Source organism: Ammospiza nelsoni, chromosome 22 (assembly GCF_027579445.1).
Source record: "Ammospiza nelsoni isolate bAmmNel1 chromosome 22, bAmmNel1.pri, whole genome shotgun sequence".
Classification (NCBI taxonomy): domain Eukaryota; kingdom Metazoa; phylum Chordata; class Aves; order Passeriformes; family Passerellidae; genus Ammospiza; species Ammospiza nelsoni.
In genome coordinates, this window is record NC_080654.1 from 7,029,206 (window position 1) to 7,046,889 (window position 17,684).

General features: G+C 47.2%; 1 protein-coding gene across 1 annotated transcript; it reads right to left on the bottom strand.

The window, feature by feature from the left end:
* Positions 1–15,711: 15,711 nt before the first annotated feature.
* Positions 15,712–17,206, bottom strand: LOC132083023 (chymotrypsin-C-like). Its single transcript, XM_059487532.1, is given in 8 exon segments — positions 15,712–15,741; positions 15,743–15,922; positions 16,082–16,227; positions 16,311–16,447; positions 16,564–16,689; positions 16,772–16,869; positions 16,958–17,049; positions 17,167–17,206. Coding segments are annotated over 8 exon segments (849 nt in total).
* Between the last annotated feature and the right edge of the window lie 478 nt (positions 17,207–17,684).

Consider the following 17,684-nt stretch of genomic DNA (forward strand, 5'->3'; position numbering starts at 1 on the left):
AGGATTCCATCAGATGGCTTTACTGGAAAAAGCAAATCCCATTCAACTCTGCAAGCAAGAGATGCTGTTATATTCTTATGTGAAAAACACCAATCACTTGTTTTTAGAAGTTTAAAAGTTTAATAGTATTAAAATGGTTAAAAAAATAGTAATATAATTAGAGTAATAAAAATTTGAACAATTGGGATTAGGACAATACAAGATAATAAAAACAAAGTGTTACAGACAGTCCAGGTACCTCTTTCTGGGCAAAATAAGCCTGAAAAAGGACACCTGTTAACAAAGGATTAACCCTTAAAAGAAATAACCTACTGCATATTCATACACCTCATACATGATGCATAAATTCCATTCAAACAAAGGATTCTGTCTGGTCTGTTTCAACTTCTTCCTCTTAATCCTAATGGTGTCTTCAGGACTGAGCGAGGCAGGAAGAAGTTTGTTTCTTCTGATAAGAGAGCAATGAATTATTTTTCTCTGAAAGATTTAGGTGTCCTGTGGCTGCTATCTTGGTGTGAGTCCTCTCTTAAAAAAAGTATCTTACATATAATAGTTTCTATTTTAACATTATGTTATAACCTAAAACTATATTTAACACACTACTTAAAGAAATTAATACAGCATAACTTTCTAACATAACACATATAATATTCATTTCAATATTTACAAAAAGCCAATCGCAAAATATGCATTTTTCACACATAAGTTAGTGTATGTGATTTTAACCTAATCATTGTAGTACACATTACTAGTCTCCCTAAAATAGTATATGTGTTTGTATGCCACAATGAAATCGGATTCTGATCACCGAGTCAGTCTCCCTGTCTCTCTCCATCGCTGACAATTGGTGCCTCCGTGTGAGGAAATGAAACTGGCCTCAATGGCAGCAGTCGGTGAGCCCCTTGAACTGATCTTTGTCAGAACCCAGGATGTTCCTCTGGCTGCCCTGGATGGCTTGAGACCCTGACAGGGGGCTTAGAGATATTGGCACAGAGTCAAAAACACCTGTGCCTTCAATTTTATCCCATGGAAACAATTATCAACTTTGTATGAAGATTTACAAGCCACAAGAGTTCGAGTAGAATGATAGTTAATTTGTCACAGTGTGAAAAAGTAGAATTTTGGTGATTCAGAATGGGGGTTCAGGAGGCAAGATGGAGGGATCTGGGCATGTCTTGTCCTTCTTCTTCTTGTCCACCATCTTCTGCTGTGATGGTGACACTGTTTGATTTGTTTAGAATAGAGACAGACTGTCTAACATAGGTGATAGGTATTGGAAAATTATTGTAAATAAAGTTCTTGGTATAAAAAGCTAACATCACCCCAAGGGTGGTCAGTGTGGCATGAACTGATCTGCTCGACAGATCTCAGCAGGTCAGAGGAATGTAACAGATAAGAGAAAATAACCTTGAAAAGCAGAACTGACGAATCCCGACTTCTTCGGTCATGGGCTGGGAAAAAAGAGACTTTCTAATACCTTGGGAGCCATTTCAACCACAGAAACCCAAGAGATCGTGGTGGTGAGAGAACTGTATCTGGGCCCACAATCGCCTGTCTGCTGTGACTGAGCCAGGGGAACTAAAAAAAGAACTAAAAATGGGAAAGGAAATGTCCAAAGAGAGAGACGTCTATGAAACCATGCTCGCCCTTCTGGGCAGGCATGACTCCCCCATGGCAAAGCAGGACCTTCAGTCACTTTTACTCCCGTCCTGGAGAATGCATTTTAAGATGTTGAAAAAGCAAGAGCGGCCCGATGCTGCAGGCCCCCTGCCCTCTCTGTCTCTCCTCACTCTGAGTCTCCCCACCCACCTGAAACTGGCACCTCTGGGTCTGAAGACCAGCTGCAGCCATCAACCCTGCCCAGACAAGGGAGGGGGAGGCATCCTTTCTCACAGTCATTAGCAGATTATATTGCTGACTGTGGCTCTAGCAGTGAGGAGGTGAGCTTTTTTTTCTCTGAATCTATAGATTGACAAACAGCAGAAAATCTAGGTTTTTGCTTTACTAAAAAAGAATTCTCCGAGTCTCCATGCACCTGACACGTTTGAATTGAACTCGGAACTACAATTTCTTGAGTGGGAGCCGAAGTCGCCAATCCAGGGCTGATAGACTCAGATTATTAGATCCATTCCCTCCTGACCCTTGTGATAAATGGATGGAACTAAAGAAAAATACTTGGACCCCCAAACTTTGTTTGTGTGCAGGAAATCTCGGCATTCGCAAAAAGGACTGTTTTGAAAAGAGGGAGGCCTGTGAAAAACTTCAGTCACTTGTTTTAAAATTTTAGAAGTTTAATAGTAATAAAATGGTTATAAAAATAGTAATAAAAATTAGAGCAATAAGAATTTGGACAATCAGAGTTAGGACAATAGAAGACAATAAAAAGCAAAGAAATATGGATGTTCGGATGCTCTCCTAGGGCAATTAAGCCTCAAAAGCACCCCCGCTAACAAAGGACTAACCCTTAAAAGCAATAGCTTGTTGCATATTCATATAGCTCATACATGATGCATAAATTCTTTTCAAACAGAGGGTCTTCTCTGGTTATTGTCAACTTTTCCCCCTTAATCCTCTTGGCTCCTCACAGGCAGGAAGGAGATGGAAAAAAGTTGGTCTTTTCTGATAAGGAGGCAATAATTCTTCTCTTGGGGATTTAGGTGTCTTGTTGCTGTTATCGCTGTGCAAAGAATTTCTTGATTGTCTCATCCTTTTCTTGAGCTAGTTAAAAAAGTATCTTACATCGCACAGTTTCTATTTTAACATTATGTTAAAATGTTCACCCCACTACTTTAAAAAATACACTATTACTGTTATAAATGAATACTTCAATTTAATAATTAAGGAAATTTATTAAATAATCAAAGAATAAATTCGGAAAAAGCCAAAAGCACTTTGACTCTTAGCCAGGCCATTAGAGTCAGGAATACACAGGATTTGGCCTCTATCACACCAAAGTCCCCGTGTGTCTCCAAATGTCATTTCTAAGGGGTTTTCACATGGGGGTTTCATGTCTCAGTCCTTGATGGAGAGGCTCCTTACATCCCAGTCTGTCTGTCACGGTGGTTGTAAAACAGGTGAGGATCTTCTGTGGGACACACCTGAAACTCAGGAGAAGTCCAGCCAGGCCGAGAGCTGGGACAGCTTCCAAGGCTATTGTTGCAAATGGGGCACTGTGCTCCCCCTTCTTAGCATAGAGCAAACAACACCTCTGAAAACAAATAACACTGCTTTCAGTCCCAGGGCCTTTGGCGAGTGACTTTCTCCTTCAGAGCCAGAGATTCTAGACGGTGGGGGGGTCTTCTCTTCAGTGGTCCCCCAATGACAATCGTGAGGCAGATGAGGGAAAATTCAGACAGACTCTCACATAAGCCAAACTTAAATCTGTCCTACAAGCAATATTTAGAGCTGCTGCAGGGGGTGCAGCCACCCCTTCCTGGCACCAGCCAGTGTTGAGATTTATCTTCTAATTTTAATAACTTGTGGTTTTTCACAGGATTGTTACTAGAAAAATTCAAAGGTGCTTTTATGGAGGTGGTGTCTTCTTACATATTAGTAACATAGCAAACCTGCATAGTTCACTGAGAGTAATTAGATAAATTGTAAATTCAAGAATCTTTAGCTGACATTCAAGACAAACTTTGAACTAAATCTGCAGTAATTACTTCAGACTTAACTCCATTGTCAGCTTTATTAAGTGCTTGCTTTTTACTTCATAGTTCTAACAACATAATTTTATTGTAAATATTTCAGTACCGTTGTTTACTTGCATGTTGTTTACTTTGATGTTGTGAAAAATGCCATTTACTTGTGTTATCATTTTAGAAGTTTAATAATAATAAAATAGTAATGAAAATAGTAATAAAAATTAGGACAATAAGAGACAATAAAAAGCAAAGAACTACAGATGTCTGGGTGCCTGGCATTCTGCCAAAAGGCACACCTTGCTAACAAAGGATTACCCTGTAAAAGCAATAGCCTATTGCATATTCATATATCTCATACATTATTCAAAAATTCCTTTCAAACTAGGGTGTTTCTGCTTAATTTCAGCTTCCCTCCCCCATCTTGTAAGTCAATCTTCTTTGGTTCCTCAAATTCTGGGCCTTCCTGATAAGGAGGCAATAATTATTTTCTTAGGATCTTGTTCTCTGTTTGCTTCTATCTCTATCTTTTCCATTCTTTGAGCTAGTTACAAAAAGTATCTTACATCACAGAGTTTCTATCTAATATTATGCTATAGCCTAAAAACTATATTTACCACACTACTTAAAAGAGATTAATACAGCATAACTTTCCAACATAACACATAGAGTATTCATTTTAATATTTGCAAAGAGCCAATCATATAATATGCATTTTTCACAATGTTGAACTCTTTGACAAATTTTCAGTAACCTTTTTGTAATAATAGATTTTAAATAAGTTAATTCTAGTAAGATTAATTTTTGTTTAGTCTCAGTGGTGCTAACTTTAAGTTCTTTTAGATATATTTATTAAGGTTAAGTTTTAGTGAAGTTGATTTTAAGTTTTGTTGAAGCTTACCTGTTTGAATTACTTTTGCTATTACATTGGCTATAGAAGTGAATCACATAATGCCTGAATGATTTTTTGTCAAAATTTGCTCATTTAAATTACAAGATACAACTTTTTTACTATAGCAATAAGAACAATTTTTGCTATTTTATTTTTTTATAAGTAGTACTGGAAAATGAGTTGCCATATTATGATTGCTATTAGTTGTGGGTTATTTAATGCTTTATTTTTTATCTTTTTGCCTTAATGTCATATATGTCTAGGAAAATATAACCTCAATTTCTTAAAGACTTCAATTATAACCTGAATTTCTTATATGAGTTCCTACTGATGTATTAGTAACTCTGATTATGCTGTTAATCTTATGATATCAATTCACTGACTTTTATAACAAGCATTACTTTAATAATTTGCTATGTGTGTATGTTTACCTGTTTAACTAATGCTAAATGACAAAACCAGCTACTTTACAAACCTTCATATATCTCCGTATAGCTATATATAAGACATACATTATTTTTCTAACTACTATTACTAAGAGGTTTCTAAAATAAAGAGATTTTTCCACCTATAAGCCTGGACACTTGGTCAAGTCCTTGTTTTAACTAGTAGAGAAATTTTTCTACACCAAAACTATACTCACGTAATTTTGACTTGCTGAATTTGGACCTATAATAGCTAAATCTCCGTTTAAAGTGAACTTGAAATCATACCTGGGAATGATTTTTAAAGCTCTCACTTTAAAAATCTAAAGCTTGCCAAATAGTACAGACTTTAAGTAATAGTATGATATTGGTAACACATTGTTTTAAATTGCCCTTCTATTTTTCACATGCTACTAATTGTATCTATTAAAATCAGATTCTGATCACCAAATCAGTCTTCCCCATCTCTCTTCATTGCTCACACTTGCCCTTCTTTATTTCCCCAGTTCTCTCACCAAGGGAGTCTTGGGACTCGGCTGTCCCATGGGCTGGGGGTGCAGGGAGCTGGTGATAGACTTTGGACACAAATGGCTCTGTAGCAAGCTGAATTGCTGCCAGCATAATCCAGGGTAAGGAAGCAAAAAGGACCTTTGCATAATATCCACAGGTGTTTTATTCAGCTGCGCGGTGAGATGATCAGGTCCCAGACACATGCACATAGAGGGTCTGGCTTTCTTTCTGCAGGAGCCTGGGGGCTGACCCTGGTCTTGGGGCAGTACTAAGATAAGGGCCAATCAGGGAATAGGGAAGGAGTGGCTCAGGGACATAGGGACAGACATAGGAACAGGGGAAAGAGCCAATGGGGTCTAACAGCTTTTTGAGGGAAGCTTCTTGTGTCTCCCTAGACCAGGGAATGCCCCCCTCCCCAGGGTCTCCACAATTTCCCATTTTTTATATTATTAACAAAGCTTCTCTGAAGGATCAATTGAATCAACACAAAATGACAAAAACAATTAAAAGTGCTCATAAGACAATTTTCAAAATGCAAGCAATTCTGAGTCCCCAGTGTCCAAAAAGATTTTCTCAGAGCTGGCAGGAGGGATGTGGAATTTTCTTAGTATGGCTTATCAGGAAACCAAGTCAGGAGAAGGTGCCTTCAGCAGGGACTGGTTCTCTGCCACCTGGGGCAGTGTTGTTGGCTGTAATTGGCTCTGTACAAGGCAGTGTAGGTGGTGGAGCGTCTGCTGGAAACCCCAAATAGAAATCATTAACTTTAAGAAAAAGATGGTTACTTTAGGGAAACTTTCATTTCTTTCTCTCCCAGTCACCCTCCCTCTGGTATTATGAAGGAACTCTGCGGAAAGGGTTCAGTGGAGGGAGACCATGGAAGAAGGAAAAGGTGGTAGGAATTTGTGGGAACATAAAAAAGGGGTAATAGGACAATGGAAAGGCAAAGGGGAAAGTGGGAGGAGGGCAGGGAGACCACAGTAATTGGGTAAGGGTATTAGAAGTGAAACTTACTGAACTGGAAGGTTCTTTCATTTTGGAGGTGGACTCTTGGAAGGAGGATGGCTCATCAGTGTTCTGTGCTCTTTCAGCTTTTAGACTGTTGCTGGGGCTTGGTTGTTGGTTTTGGATTTTATTTCCTTGGTAGGAGTGTGGAGGACTTCCATGACGTGGGTAATATTTTGCAGGTTTACAGTTTGGTGCATGTTTATTACCTTGCACTGGAACTCCACCAGGTGTCACAGACATTTTTTCATAAAATCCTTTCTTTTAGGATTTGTCCTTTCTGGGAAGCTGAGGCCCCAGAAGAACAATGTAAACAATTATTATCTGCTGTTGTGGAATGCAACAGGCGCATCTGTGATTGGTCTTCTGTGAGTGTTTGGATTTACTGACCACTCACAGGAGAGATTGTCCTGCTTTCTGCCTGGACATAGAACCTTGTTGGGGAGATTCCTATTCTATTCTTAGCTTAGCAGCTTCTGCAACTTGTCTCTCTATTCCTTTTAGTATAGTCATAATGTATTATATATCATAAATTAATAAATCCAGCCTTCTGATCATGAAGCAAGATTCTCGTCCATCTCTCTCACCCTGAGGAACCCTCACAAGTTGCTGCAATAACCAGGTCCTGTCACATCAGCTGCTTGGGGGCCTTTTCTTCTTTGTATTATATGAAATTCCACAATTTCTCCATCTCCTAGACTTGGAGGTATTTCTTGTGGTTGTTCTTTTTTATAGCAGTCTGATGAACAAACTCATCTTCTTTGTTATCATACCAGGTGATGAAACTGTTTTTTACATTGAACCATTTTACTGTCCCCAAAACATTCATGGCAAGGACTTTTTACCTCTGCCAGTGGGTTTGTGTTGGTGTTGCTGGTGCTGGATGTGCTGATGGTGTTGAGGTTGGTGCGTTGCTGTGTGGGGTTCATCCTGCTCCCAGGGCTGGTGGCCACACTGAGACCTGGCTTTGTCTCAGGGGTCTCTCTCAGCTGATGCCCACGGGCGCTGCTGGCACAGGGCTTCAGCAGTGGTGCTAGCTCTGCAGGCAGGCAGGGGGTGGCAGTTTCGCTGCCAGGTCTGCAGTTCTGAGCCCTCCCCCCCGGCAGGGTTGCCCGCCTGCTGGTCTCACCCACCCACCCTCTGCCCTAGTGCTGTGGGCTGCTGTGACCTGGGCTCGGCTGCGGGTTTTCCGAGGAGGCAGCTGTTCAGTGTGAGCGGGGATGGCTCTCGCCACCCATGCCACATCTTGTGGTGCTATAGCAACTGAGTTAAACACATCCATTCTTTGTTTTCTGTCCTTTCCAGAAATGCAAGTGCCCGTGGGGTTTCTTTCCCCTTTGTTGTAAGAAACTGGTGCAGCTTTACATTGCTAATCAGACGCCACTCCTTTGACCTCCCCTCCCTCACTCCTGAGACTGTGAAAGCTGTTGGAGGAGGTGTGTGGACTAGAGGGTGGAAGGGGAGACCCCATGGCCATTGCTGTGCGGTCTCTGCCATCTTGAGCATGTGAATGCAACCACGTGGCTGTGGCCATGCAGTGACAGCAAACCTGGGCATCAGGAGTAAAGATGGACGAGCTTGGAGAAGGGATTTTCAGCTGGGGTTCTCCATTTTTTAACTGTACCTCAAGATTCTGAATGCATATCATCATCATATTAAAAAAAGGATAGAATTCTTTATGGACTTCTTCAGGTCTTAATTTTTCCCAAACTACTTCTAGAAACTCATTTGTTAGGATTATGTTCCATGGAATATAAGTAAAATGTTTAAATAACCAGTGTACAAAACACTTTAACTCCCCCTCTGCAAAACCAAAATCTTCTTGAAGAAAAGACTTTTTAAGGTGGAGGTGAGCTTCTTGTTCTGGTGAGTGAGTGTTGTTTCCATCTTAACCCAGTCTCTTCCCAACACCCAAGAGTGAAAGGAGGAAGGAACTAAAATTTCAAACTCAACATACTGGGGTAAGACAACAAAATTGTTGGGCTGGTGTAGTGCAGATATTTTCTAGGAGAAGAGGTCCCTGTTCGGGCGCCATTTGTAGTAAGCTGAATTGCTGCTAGCATACTCCAGGGTAAGGAAGCAAAAAGGACCTTTGCATAATATCCACAAATGTTTTATTCAGCCACGCGGTGAGATGATCAGGTCCCAGACCCACACACATGGAGGGTCCGGCTTTCTTTCTGCAGGAGCCTGGGGGCTGACCCTGGTCTCGAGGCAGTACAAAGATGAGGGTCAATCAAGGAATAGGGAAGAAGTGGCTCAGGGACATAGGGACAGACATAGGAACAGGGGAAAGAGCCAATGGGGTCTAACAGCTTTTTGAGGGAAGTTTCTTGTGTCTCCCTAGACCAGGGAATGCTCCCCCAGGGGCTCCACATATCTCTGTCTTGTCCTTTTCCTTCTTCCATGATGTGGACTGCAGTGGCTTGTCCCTTCCTGGGACATTCTGGGTGGAGGGGAGAGAAGAGTAGGAGTTCTGCAGTGGCTTAGCTGTGGTGTTGGGGTGTGTGGTGGAACTGGAGGAGAGTGGGGGCTGAGGGAGAGATGGGGAAATGCTCTTTTTGGCTTACTACATGGGCCCCACTGCTTTTCTCCCTCCTCCTTGCTGGATGCCCCTGAGGGGAGCCCAGGATGTGGACTGGCTCCATGTGTCAGGGCAGTGCTTCCCTATGCTCTGGGCCATCAGCATTGGGATGCTGCTCAGTGTCAGGGGAGTTTGTTCATGTGTCCCTGGGTGTCCTGAGCTCTCATCCCCAGGAGTGGATAAAGATCACGAATAACTTGAAATTTTTATGTAAGGGATTGTATGAGTACTTATATTACAACAGTGAAGTAAAAGTAATGAACTTCACAAAGTTTAGTTGTATTCTTTTAAACTTCCCCTTATTCTCCCATATTGTTAAATACTTAATAATGGACACATCCTATAGAGTCTACATAGGATGTTAGCCATTTAATAAAAATAAATCTTACACTTTTTTAGGTTAACCTGTAGATTTACTGTGTCAGTTATAAATTATATGAAGAGAATATAACAATAATTGACAACATATAACAAATATTCATTAAACACTATGCAGCCATAGAGACTAAAAGTAGTTGAGGCTGAAGTCAGTTGGTTTGTTCAGCTGGAGGAGACTGAGGTCAGACCTCTCTGGAGGCTGCAGCTCCTCCCGAGGGGCAGCTCTGATCTCTGCTCTCTGTGACCAGGGACAGGACCCAAAGGAACGGCTGGAGTTGTGGCCAAGGACAGACTGGATGTTAGAAAAAGCTTCTCCCAGAGGGATCACAAGTCTTCACCACTTCCTGGGCAGGGCGACACTGGTTATTGGGGTGACACACACTGTGGGTGGGTGGCCATGCCTGGCTGGTTGGGGCAGGGCTGACGCCCCAGCAGAGAGCCTTGTGGCACTCTGGGGTCTTTTACAGGGCTCCTTTGTTGCCACACTTCTCTTCACAGAGGAAAGCAAGGCCCAATTCTTCCCAGGAAGCGTGTCCAGAGATCTTCATGGAATGGGTGGGAAAAGCCTCTAGGACCCTGCAGGCCCCCGATGCTGGATGCTGCCGCCTGCTTTCCCCTGAGAGAAAGGTACTACCCCTTTCCTAAGTCTCCCTAGGTGGAGACCTGGTCTTTTCTGACCATGTTTATGCCCCGAGCCTTGGAGGCAGGGGTGGGGGGAAACTCTTCTGGCAGACACTGCCCGATTGGGTGGGCTTTGACTTGGGAAGACGTGTGTGGACATGAGCACTCAATTTTCACAGGGAGAGAGATTCACTTTGGAATTCTGGGAGGTCACGCTTCGTGACCATGGAGTTCTTGTGCCCCAGCAAGAAATTTATGAGTTTTTTTGGCTGGGCCAAACGCCATGGGCTCCCCATGGGCATGAATTCCTCCTGGGACCCCCCAGTGTGGAATGCCCTGGGTGCTTATTTTCTGAGGCATTTCCAATGGACTCGGTAGCTGCCGACCTGGGAGCTGCTTTTCGTATTTGTGAGAGGGGACCACCTTCATTTCAAGAGCATTTCTGACTTTGTGGGGGCCTCAGGCAGGGATGTGGGGGGACGTCTCCCCCTGTGTGGGGATCCACCTGCCCACCCTACCATGGCTGGTGGGAGAAGAGACTCTTCAAGGACAGTCGCCACCGCTGGCTTGTCCCCCTGCGCAGAGCAGGGAGAGGAGGTTCTGCCCAAGGTGTCGGTGGAGAGTTTTTCATCTGACTCCCTGGAGCATGTGCAGGGGCCACCTCCTCTGCCCCTCCCAGGGCTGAGGGGACCGCCTGCTGTTCCAGTGGTGGCATTGCTGCCCCTGCCAGCCCCACCTGCCACCCCACCTTCAGCACGGTCCATCATGGCTCCAACCATGGTGGCCTCGCCCTTGCCTGCCATGCTGGTGGGAAATGTTGAAGCTGGAGATGATCTCCAACTACTCCCACTGCCTTCCGCCAGCCCGGCTCCTATTCAGGAAGAGGTTGAGGATGGCGACCAGCCCACAGAACTTCCCCACATGCCTCCCACAGCTCCACCTCCAGTGGTGGCTGCCTCAGTGCCTGCACACAGCTCGCCAACCCCTCCCTCAGCAGAAGAGCCCGTGCTGGAACCACCCGACCTGGAACCAAGAGAGACCATGGCAGGGCTTCCTTGTGTGCTTATGCCGCTCCTGCAGCTGATCCTACCGCCCCTGCCACCCCCAGCTGCAGCTGCTGTGGCACCTGAAACCTGCCCAGCTTCCCCCCTGAGTTTTTAAGGCTGTCTCGAGGCTGCCCCTGTGGTGAGAGCTGGGACCGAGGAAAGGGACGCCAGCCTGTCCCCCAGGGGAGGCACGGCTCGTTTGCTCACAGCTGGCGCCTCTCGGCTGAACACTTTGAAACTCAGTGTTTTCCTGGGACAGGATATTGTTATAAATTATCAAATCAAGAGCCAAATTTATAAGAAAATTTAGCAGACTTATTAATTTGTCTGCGAGACCGAAATTCGGTCGTCAAAAACCACCACAGCCAAGGGGCAGTGTCGAGCCCGGGTTCAGCGCTGGGAGAACACATGGATCTGACCTCCAAATGTCAGAATCTCCCCCTGTTCATGAATGCTGCTTCACACAGCGAGTTTTTATACAGTTTATTCTGCCCAAGGCAGAGATGACCAAACATTCTTTGTGTCTCTTCACATGCATAATCGTGGCTTTACATGTGCAAAGGTAGACAAAGATCCAGTCCAGGTGTCTAGATGTTGTCAGAGAACTTCAGGGAAGTCAGCATTCACATGTATCAGGGTGGCGCTGTGGTAGATGTAATCCTTGAGGCAATAATCACTCTTGAGTGGTCCGGGGGACCCAGGGAAGCCGGTGATTATCGCCCTGGAAGCTTCTATTCTTATGTTATAGACCCCGATGTTATCTCAACGTAGTCCAGGAACTAGATGTATATGAATAAGACACTGCTCCCAGCCAGGGTGGTCAAAAGACATAGTTTGGATCTTACAATATTTTATACATTAATAGCATGATTATCTGTACCATATACTACAGTATTTTTCACAGGCTGACTCTGGGTTGGCCAGGGGGTTGTTACTGGGATTTGGGGTGCCTGGTTCCCCGCGCGTGTGCCAGCGGCGTGGAGGGTGTGGTTTCTGGAGGTGCTGCTTCTGGTCCCAAGCTCCCAGGGGATGGGGATGGTGCCACTGATCAGAGGGCTGGGCAACACTTGTTTGTATTGTGGGGGAGAATGGCGCAGCAAGGGGTGGAGGGCCCTTGTTTGCTCTGGGCAGACGGGACCCCGAGATCTGGGTGCCCCATCCCCGGGAAAGCTTCTCCTTCCCAGCTGCTGGCACCAGTGGTTCTGGGGGGAGAGGGAGAAGGCATTTGGCCACTCCTGTTGCCGAGACACTCGCAGCATGGTGGGGGCGGGCTGTGAGAACAAAGACCCCTCCTCACGGGCCAGGTCTGGGCTGCTTGGCCCATCCCCCTGGCCCGGAGCCCCTGCCCAGCCCACCGCCGGGTTTGGTGGCTTTGGGTCACCTAACCAGGCCCGGGCCGCTGTCCCATGATCTGGGTCTGGGGTCCTTGGTCCACCCACCTGGACCAGGGCCAGGGGCTCAGCCCCACTCTGCCACGCAGGGTCCAAAACCTCTCTGCTGCTGCTGCTGGTGTTTCTGAGAAAAAAAGAAAAAAAAAAGAAAGGTGAAAAAGGCTGACCTCTCATTTTCAGTCCAGAGTGCTGGAAAGCCATGAGTCAGACTTGGCCCAAGTGGTTGAATTATAGGCTGTGGCCATGGTTTTCCAGAGATTTTTTAGTACTTTTGGATTTCTGAAAGTTTATAATGATTTTCTTTAGTAATTCTCTGTTTCAGGATTCAGCAGGTCTGTTTCAGAACCAGGACCTTCAGGAATGTCAAACAGCAACATCTCCAGTGAATGAATGGACCATCTCCTGAAACGGAGCTGTTTGGACTTGAAACAATGAACTTTCTGTGCATGGTGGTTTGGGTTCCTGATATTGTAAACCTTGTGTTAGTGATATACTAGAAGTAAATATTCTACAGGTAAAGAATCTCTGTAGAAGCGAAGGGAGACGACCCATCCTTTGATCAGCATCAAACTCCGATTTATTGATCCAACATGCACATTTTATAACCGTGTTAATCAAGTTCATACATATTGCAAAACCCGAGCTCATCATTGCTAACAGATTACACACCAATCCCTCCTTTTATTTTCAATACCTGTGGTTTATTATTGAGACCAAGACTTGTTTTTCTCATTCTGTTATGAACGGTTCTCAAGGTCTCCATGTTTGTCACTTTGCTTTCCCATACTTATCCAAGGACAAGATATTTACTTGTTATTAAAAAACAACCTGAGAACTTCTGCTGTTTACAGAAACGTGCCTGAGAATTTTGTTGTTTACAGGAACAGGCTTTGAGAATTTGCTGCCTACAGCTGCCTTTTACTGTTCAATCAGCTGTATATGATTATGGCATGTCTGAACAAAACTCTATAAGCCATGTCTGAGCAAAATTCTCCAACAAATCTTCTTGATCATTCTATGTCAGGACTTGATTGAGGTTTCAATTGGCCATGGATAAGCCTCTCCAGATGTGACTGTTCTCTCTTCTCCAAGGGCCCAGCAGAAGAATTACAAACGCAGCTCCTTTTTCATTTTATTATAAGAAGAGGGGTGAGGTGTTGCCACATTTCTCTTCACAGAGACAAGCAAGGCACAATTCTTCCCAAGAATTTCTGAGATTCATATTCTCTGAACCTCAGAGAAAGGGAAAACACAATTCTTATAACTTGCAGTGCCTGTGTTGTGCCAAAGTAGAATGCAATATGGAGATTGCTTATCCAAAGTGAGGATGTTTTGTTTCCTTGGCCTATCAGGGCCAAGAGTGTGTGTGTGTGTCGGAACTGTCTGTGTTGAGGGTGTGAAGTGAGTGAGTGAGTGTTGCCACTGAATCTCCTGACTGTCAGCCAACACACACAGTCCCAACACACACAAAGAATGTTGGCTGACAGTCAGGAGATTCAGGGCAGTGTGAGCGTTGTGTGCAGAGTGAGTGCTCGGAAGATGCAGTTTAGATGAAATGTATATGGAATAGTATAATAAAGTAATTAATTAGCCTTCTGATATCCTAGGAGTCCTCCTCATGAATCTCTCCCCATCATCGGGGTTAACTTTGATCTACAATACTCCTTTGTGCACCAAAGCCTGTCTGAGGATGGGACACAATGCACAAGGACATGAACAACAGGCTGTGACACCAGGGTCCTGCACTCCCAGCCCAAACAACTGTCCCCATGGCACATGTGGGTACACACAGAGGGGACAGGGGGACCCCACATTACCCAGCTTTCCACAGACAGCCTGGAGATCTCCATCCAAGCCAGCAGATCATGCTGCCAATGCCACACCGTTGTCCCAAGCACCTGGCCCCATCCTGCTGTGCAGAGTAGCTACTTCCACACATCATCTGACTGGCAGGCCTTTAATTGCCTTTGGTGTGATCCCTACAGTTCCTTTGTCATAGCACATTTCCTGTCCATCCAAACCATTTCCCACCCTGCATCCCTCTTCACCTGCTAAAGCTTTGGTCAGGCTGACAAGTACCAGGGGGTCCCTGGAGAATCCCCAGGTGGATCCCATGGTGCCAGGGCTCGTGCGAGTGCTCTTGGGCCCCGGAACAGGTGCCAATGCTGCTCTGTGGGCTGGTGATGGTCCTGCTCAATTGTTGAGCAGCACCTAAACTGGGCACCGTCCACCACGTTCACCACCCAGCCTGAGCTGCTGCCGTCCATCCCTGCTCGCTCTGCTCCTCCTCCTCACACCGTGAGGATCCTGACTGGGCTGCAGCAGCCGTGATGGGATGATGGTGTGATGGATGGCTCTGCTCAGGGGCTGATGGTGCGGCACCCACCTCCACTTCCTGGACAGCTCCTTCACACCTGCTCCCACCAACACGCTGCCCTCTTCCTGGAAAACATCCCTGTCTCCTCCAGGGCAGCCCGGGCTCCTCCTGGGAACCCCAGAGCTGGGGTTTCTGCACGCTGCCCATCACCCACCTTGTTCCTCCAGCCACCACAGAAGGACATCCATGGTAAGATGCTTTGATCCTAGGCCATGTCACAGGTCCTGTTGTTGGAGTCGGCAGTGCCATGCAGCTGCCAAGGGCTCTGTCTCCAAGAGAGCTCCTGCAGGCACCCCTGACGCCTCCCAAACCAGTCAGACTCTCTCAAGCTCCCCAAGGCCAACCCAGTTCCCTCAAGAGCCCCATTTGAAAGTCAGTCCTCATCTAGGCAGTGCCAGTGAGGTCCCCTAAAGCACCCTGGGAGCTACCAAGTGTTCCAGATCATCCCCAAGGGCCAGATGAGTTCCCTGGAGCTCCCCTGAATAACCTGGACAAAGCCCAGCCCCTGTCCCAATTGCCAACCCTCAAGGCCGTTGCCTCAGCCACAGCTTGAGGACTGGAAGCATCTTGCAGGATGTGCCCAACAGCCTCTGCAGAGTCCTGCCCATCTCCAGTGCACAACATGGACACCTTCCCCAGCACACAAGCAGGGCCTTGGCATCAGCAGACCCAGCCCTGCATGTGTGTCCCCAGCTCCCCTACATCTCGTCCCTGAAAAAACCAGCCAGACCAGCTCAGCGTTTTTTGCTTTTATCTTGATCAACAGTTGTATCTCCACAATGCCGCATCCTCAGTTTGAGCTCATTTTCTGCCAAAAAGACACAGGGGGGGCATGGTAAGACTCTCAGTGGGGCAAGAACAGCCCCTGTGTGGGGGTGTGGAGCAAAGGAAGGGTGACCCACCTCGTTGATCCAGTCGATGTAGGCAGACACCCGGGTGAAGACTGTCGGCTTCTTTTTCGTGTTGCAGCCCAGGCCGGAGCCGAAGCTGACGATGCCCTCGACCTCCCAGATCCCATCATCACGCTGGCAGTTCAGGGGGCCCCCAGAATCGCCCTGTGCGGAGAGACAGTGAGGGCCATTGCTCCTGGGCACCCTGCCAACACTCCCCTCATCCCTCCTGGCCATCCACCACCATGGCTGCATCCCCTCTCCTCCCAGTGCCCATGGTACCACATCACTGGGGCTCCCACCACATGCAGTGCCCACACTCACGTTGCATCCAGAGACGATGCCATCACCGCCGGCGCATACCATGTTTTCATCCACATAGCTGCCCCACCAGTCCCACTTGGAGCAGGTCTCATAGTCCACCACAGGCAGCAGAGCCTGCTGCAGGATGGTGGCCAGGGGCCCGTTGGCTGCAATGACAGACAAAGCTTGTACCTCACACCCGCTGCCTGCATCTCCTTTCTGGAGACTCTCTCAGGTACACCCCACTTACTCCTGATGCGTCCCCAGCCGGTGACATAGCAGGGGAAGTCGTTGGGCAGGATCTTGCCAGCAGCCGGCAGGCAGGCGGCACGGACGGTGTCAGTCTCCTGCACCTCCTCTGCCAGCTTGATCAGGGCAATGTCGTTGCTATAGGGGGACACAAACCATGGTCCCTGTCCATGGGAACAGGCTCCCTGGCCAGGGCAACAAGGCACCATGGCCACAACACCCAAGACCCAGCCCTGAAGCATCCCATCCCTTACATGATGAGGTAGGAGTCCCAATTCTCATGGACAATTGTCTTCTCCACACCAACAGCCACAGAACCAGGCTCGTCATCCTCTGACAGATCCTGCTTGCCGAGCACCACACGATAGGTCATGTAAGAGCTGCCAGGGAGAGAGAGAGTGTCAATCCCTACAAATATCTCATCCTGCTTGTATAGGTGCCCCCCAGCACCCCAACACCCACCTGATGCAGTGGGCAGCTGTCAGCACCCACTGGGGTGCAATGAGTGTCCCACCACAAGTGTGGCTCCAGGATCCAGCGCTCCTGTACTGCAGCGAGATCTGCGAGGGAAGAGGCACAGGGTCAGAGCAGGAATGTCCCCATCCCTGTCCCCATCCCTGTCCCCATCCCGGTCCCTGTGCCCCTCACCTGCCATGGCCAGCTGTGGGCTACAGCGTCTTCACCGCCCACCACGCGGGAGCTCAGCTGTGGTGGCACGGCCGGCTGACCGCATCCGTAGGCTGTGGGACACCCGGCAAAGGGACATCAGAGGCTGCCTGTGACATGTGCCCAGGTCCAGGGCAGGTGCCACGGTCCTGTTCTCCCTGCCCTGACCCTTCCCCATGTCCTGCACCTACCGTAGCCCAGCAGCACGATGAGACAGACGGCTCCCAGCATGGTTGTGTGGAGAAAAGGTGCTGTTGGTGGGGCCACTCACCCCTCTTATAGTGTCTGGACTGCTGGGGACCTTGGAGTGTCCCTGCCTGCTGCTGACACGTGGGGACTGTCCCACGCTCTGGGCATCGGGGCTCCTCAGCCCCATCACCTGCTCTTATCACACTCATGGTCCTGCCTGGGAATGGCCACATCTGCCCCTCATGTGTTGGCACCATGCTGGGACATGGTGGGGACACCTGGCCCTGCTCTGGGAAGGGGCAGGGTCCCTGCTGGGGCACAGGGTCACTCCTTCCTGGGCCAGCCTCCCACCCATGATGTTGTCAGTGAGGGGCTGGGCAGCCCTGCTGCCCCCCAGCCCTGAGCAGTGTCTTCCCCAGGTCACTCTCTGCCCCCAGCTGTAAGAGCTGAAAATGAGGGATGCATGACTCCAGGTGGCTCTCCAAATTGATGTTTATTACATCCAAGAAGTTACAGCAGT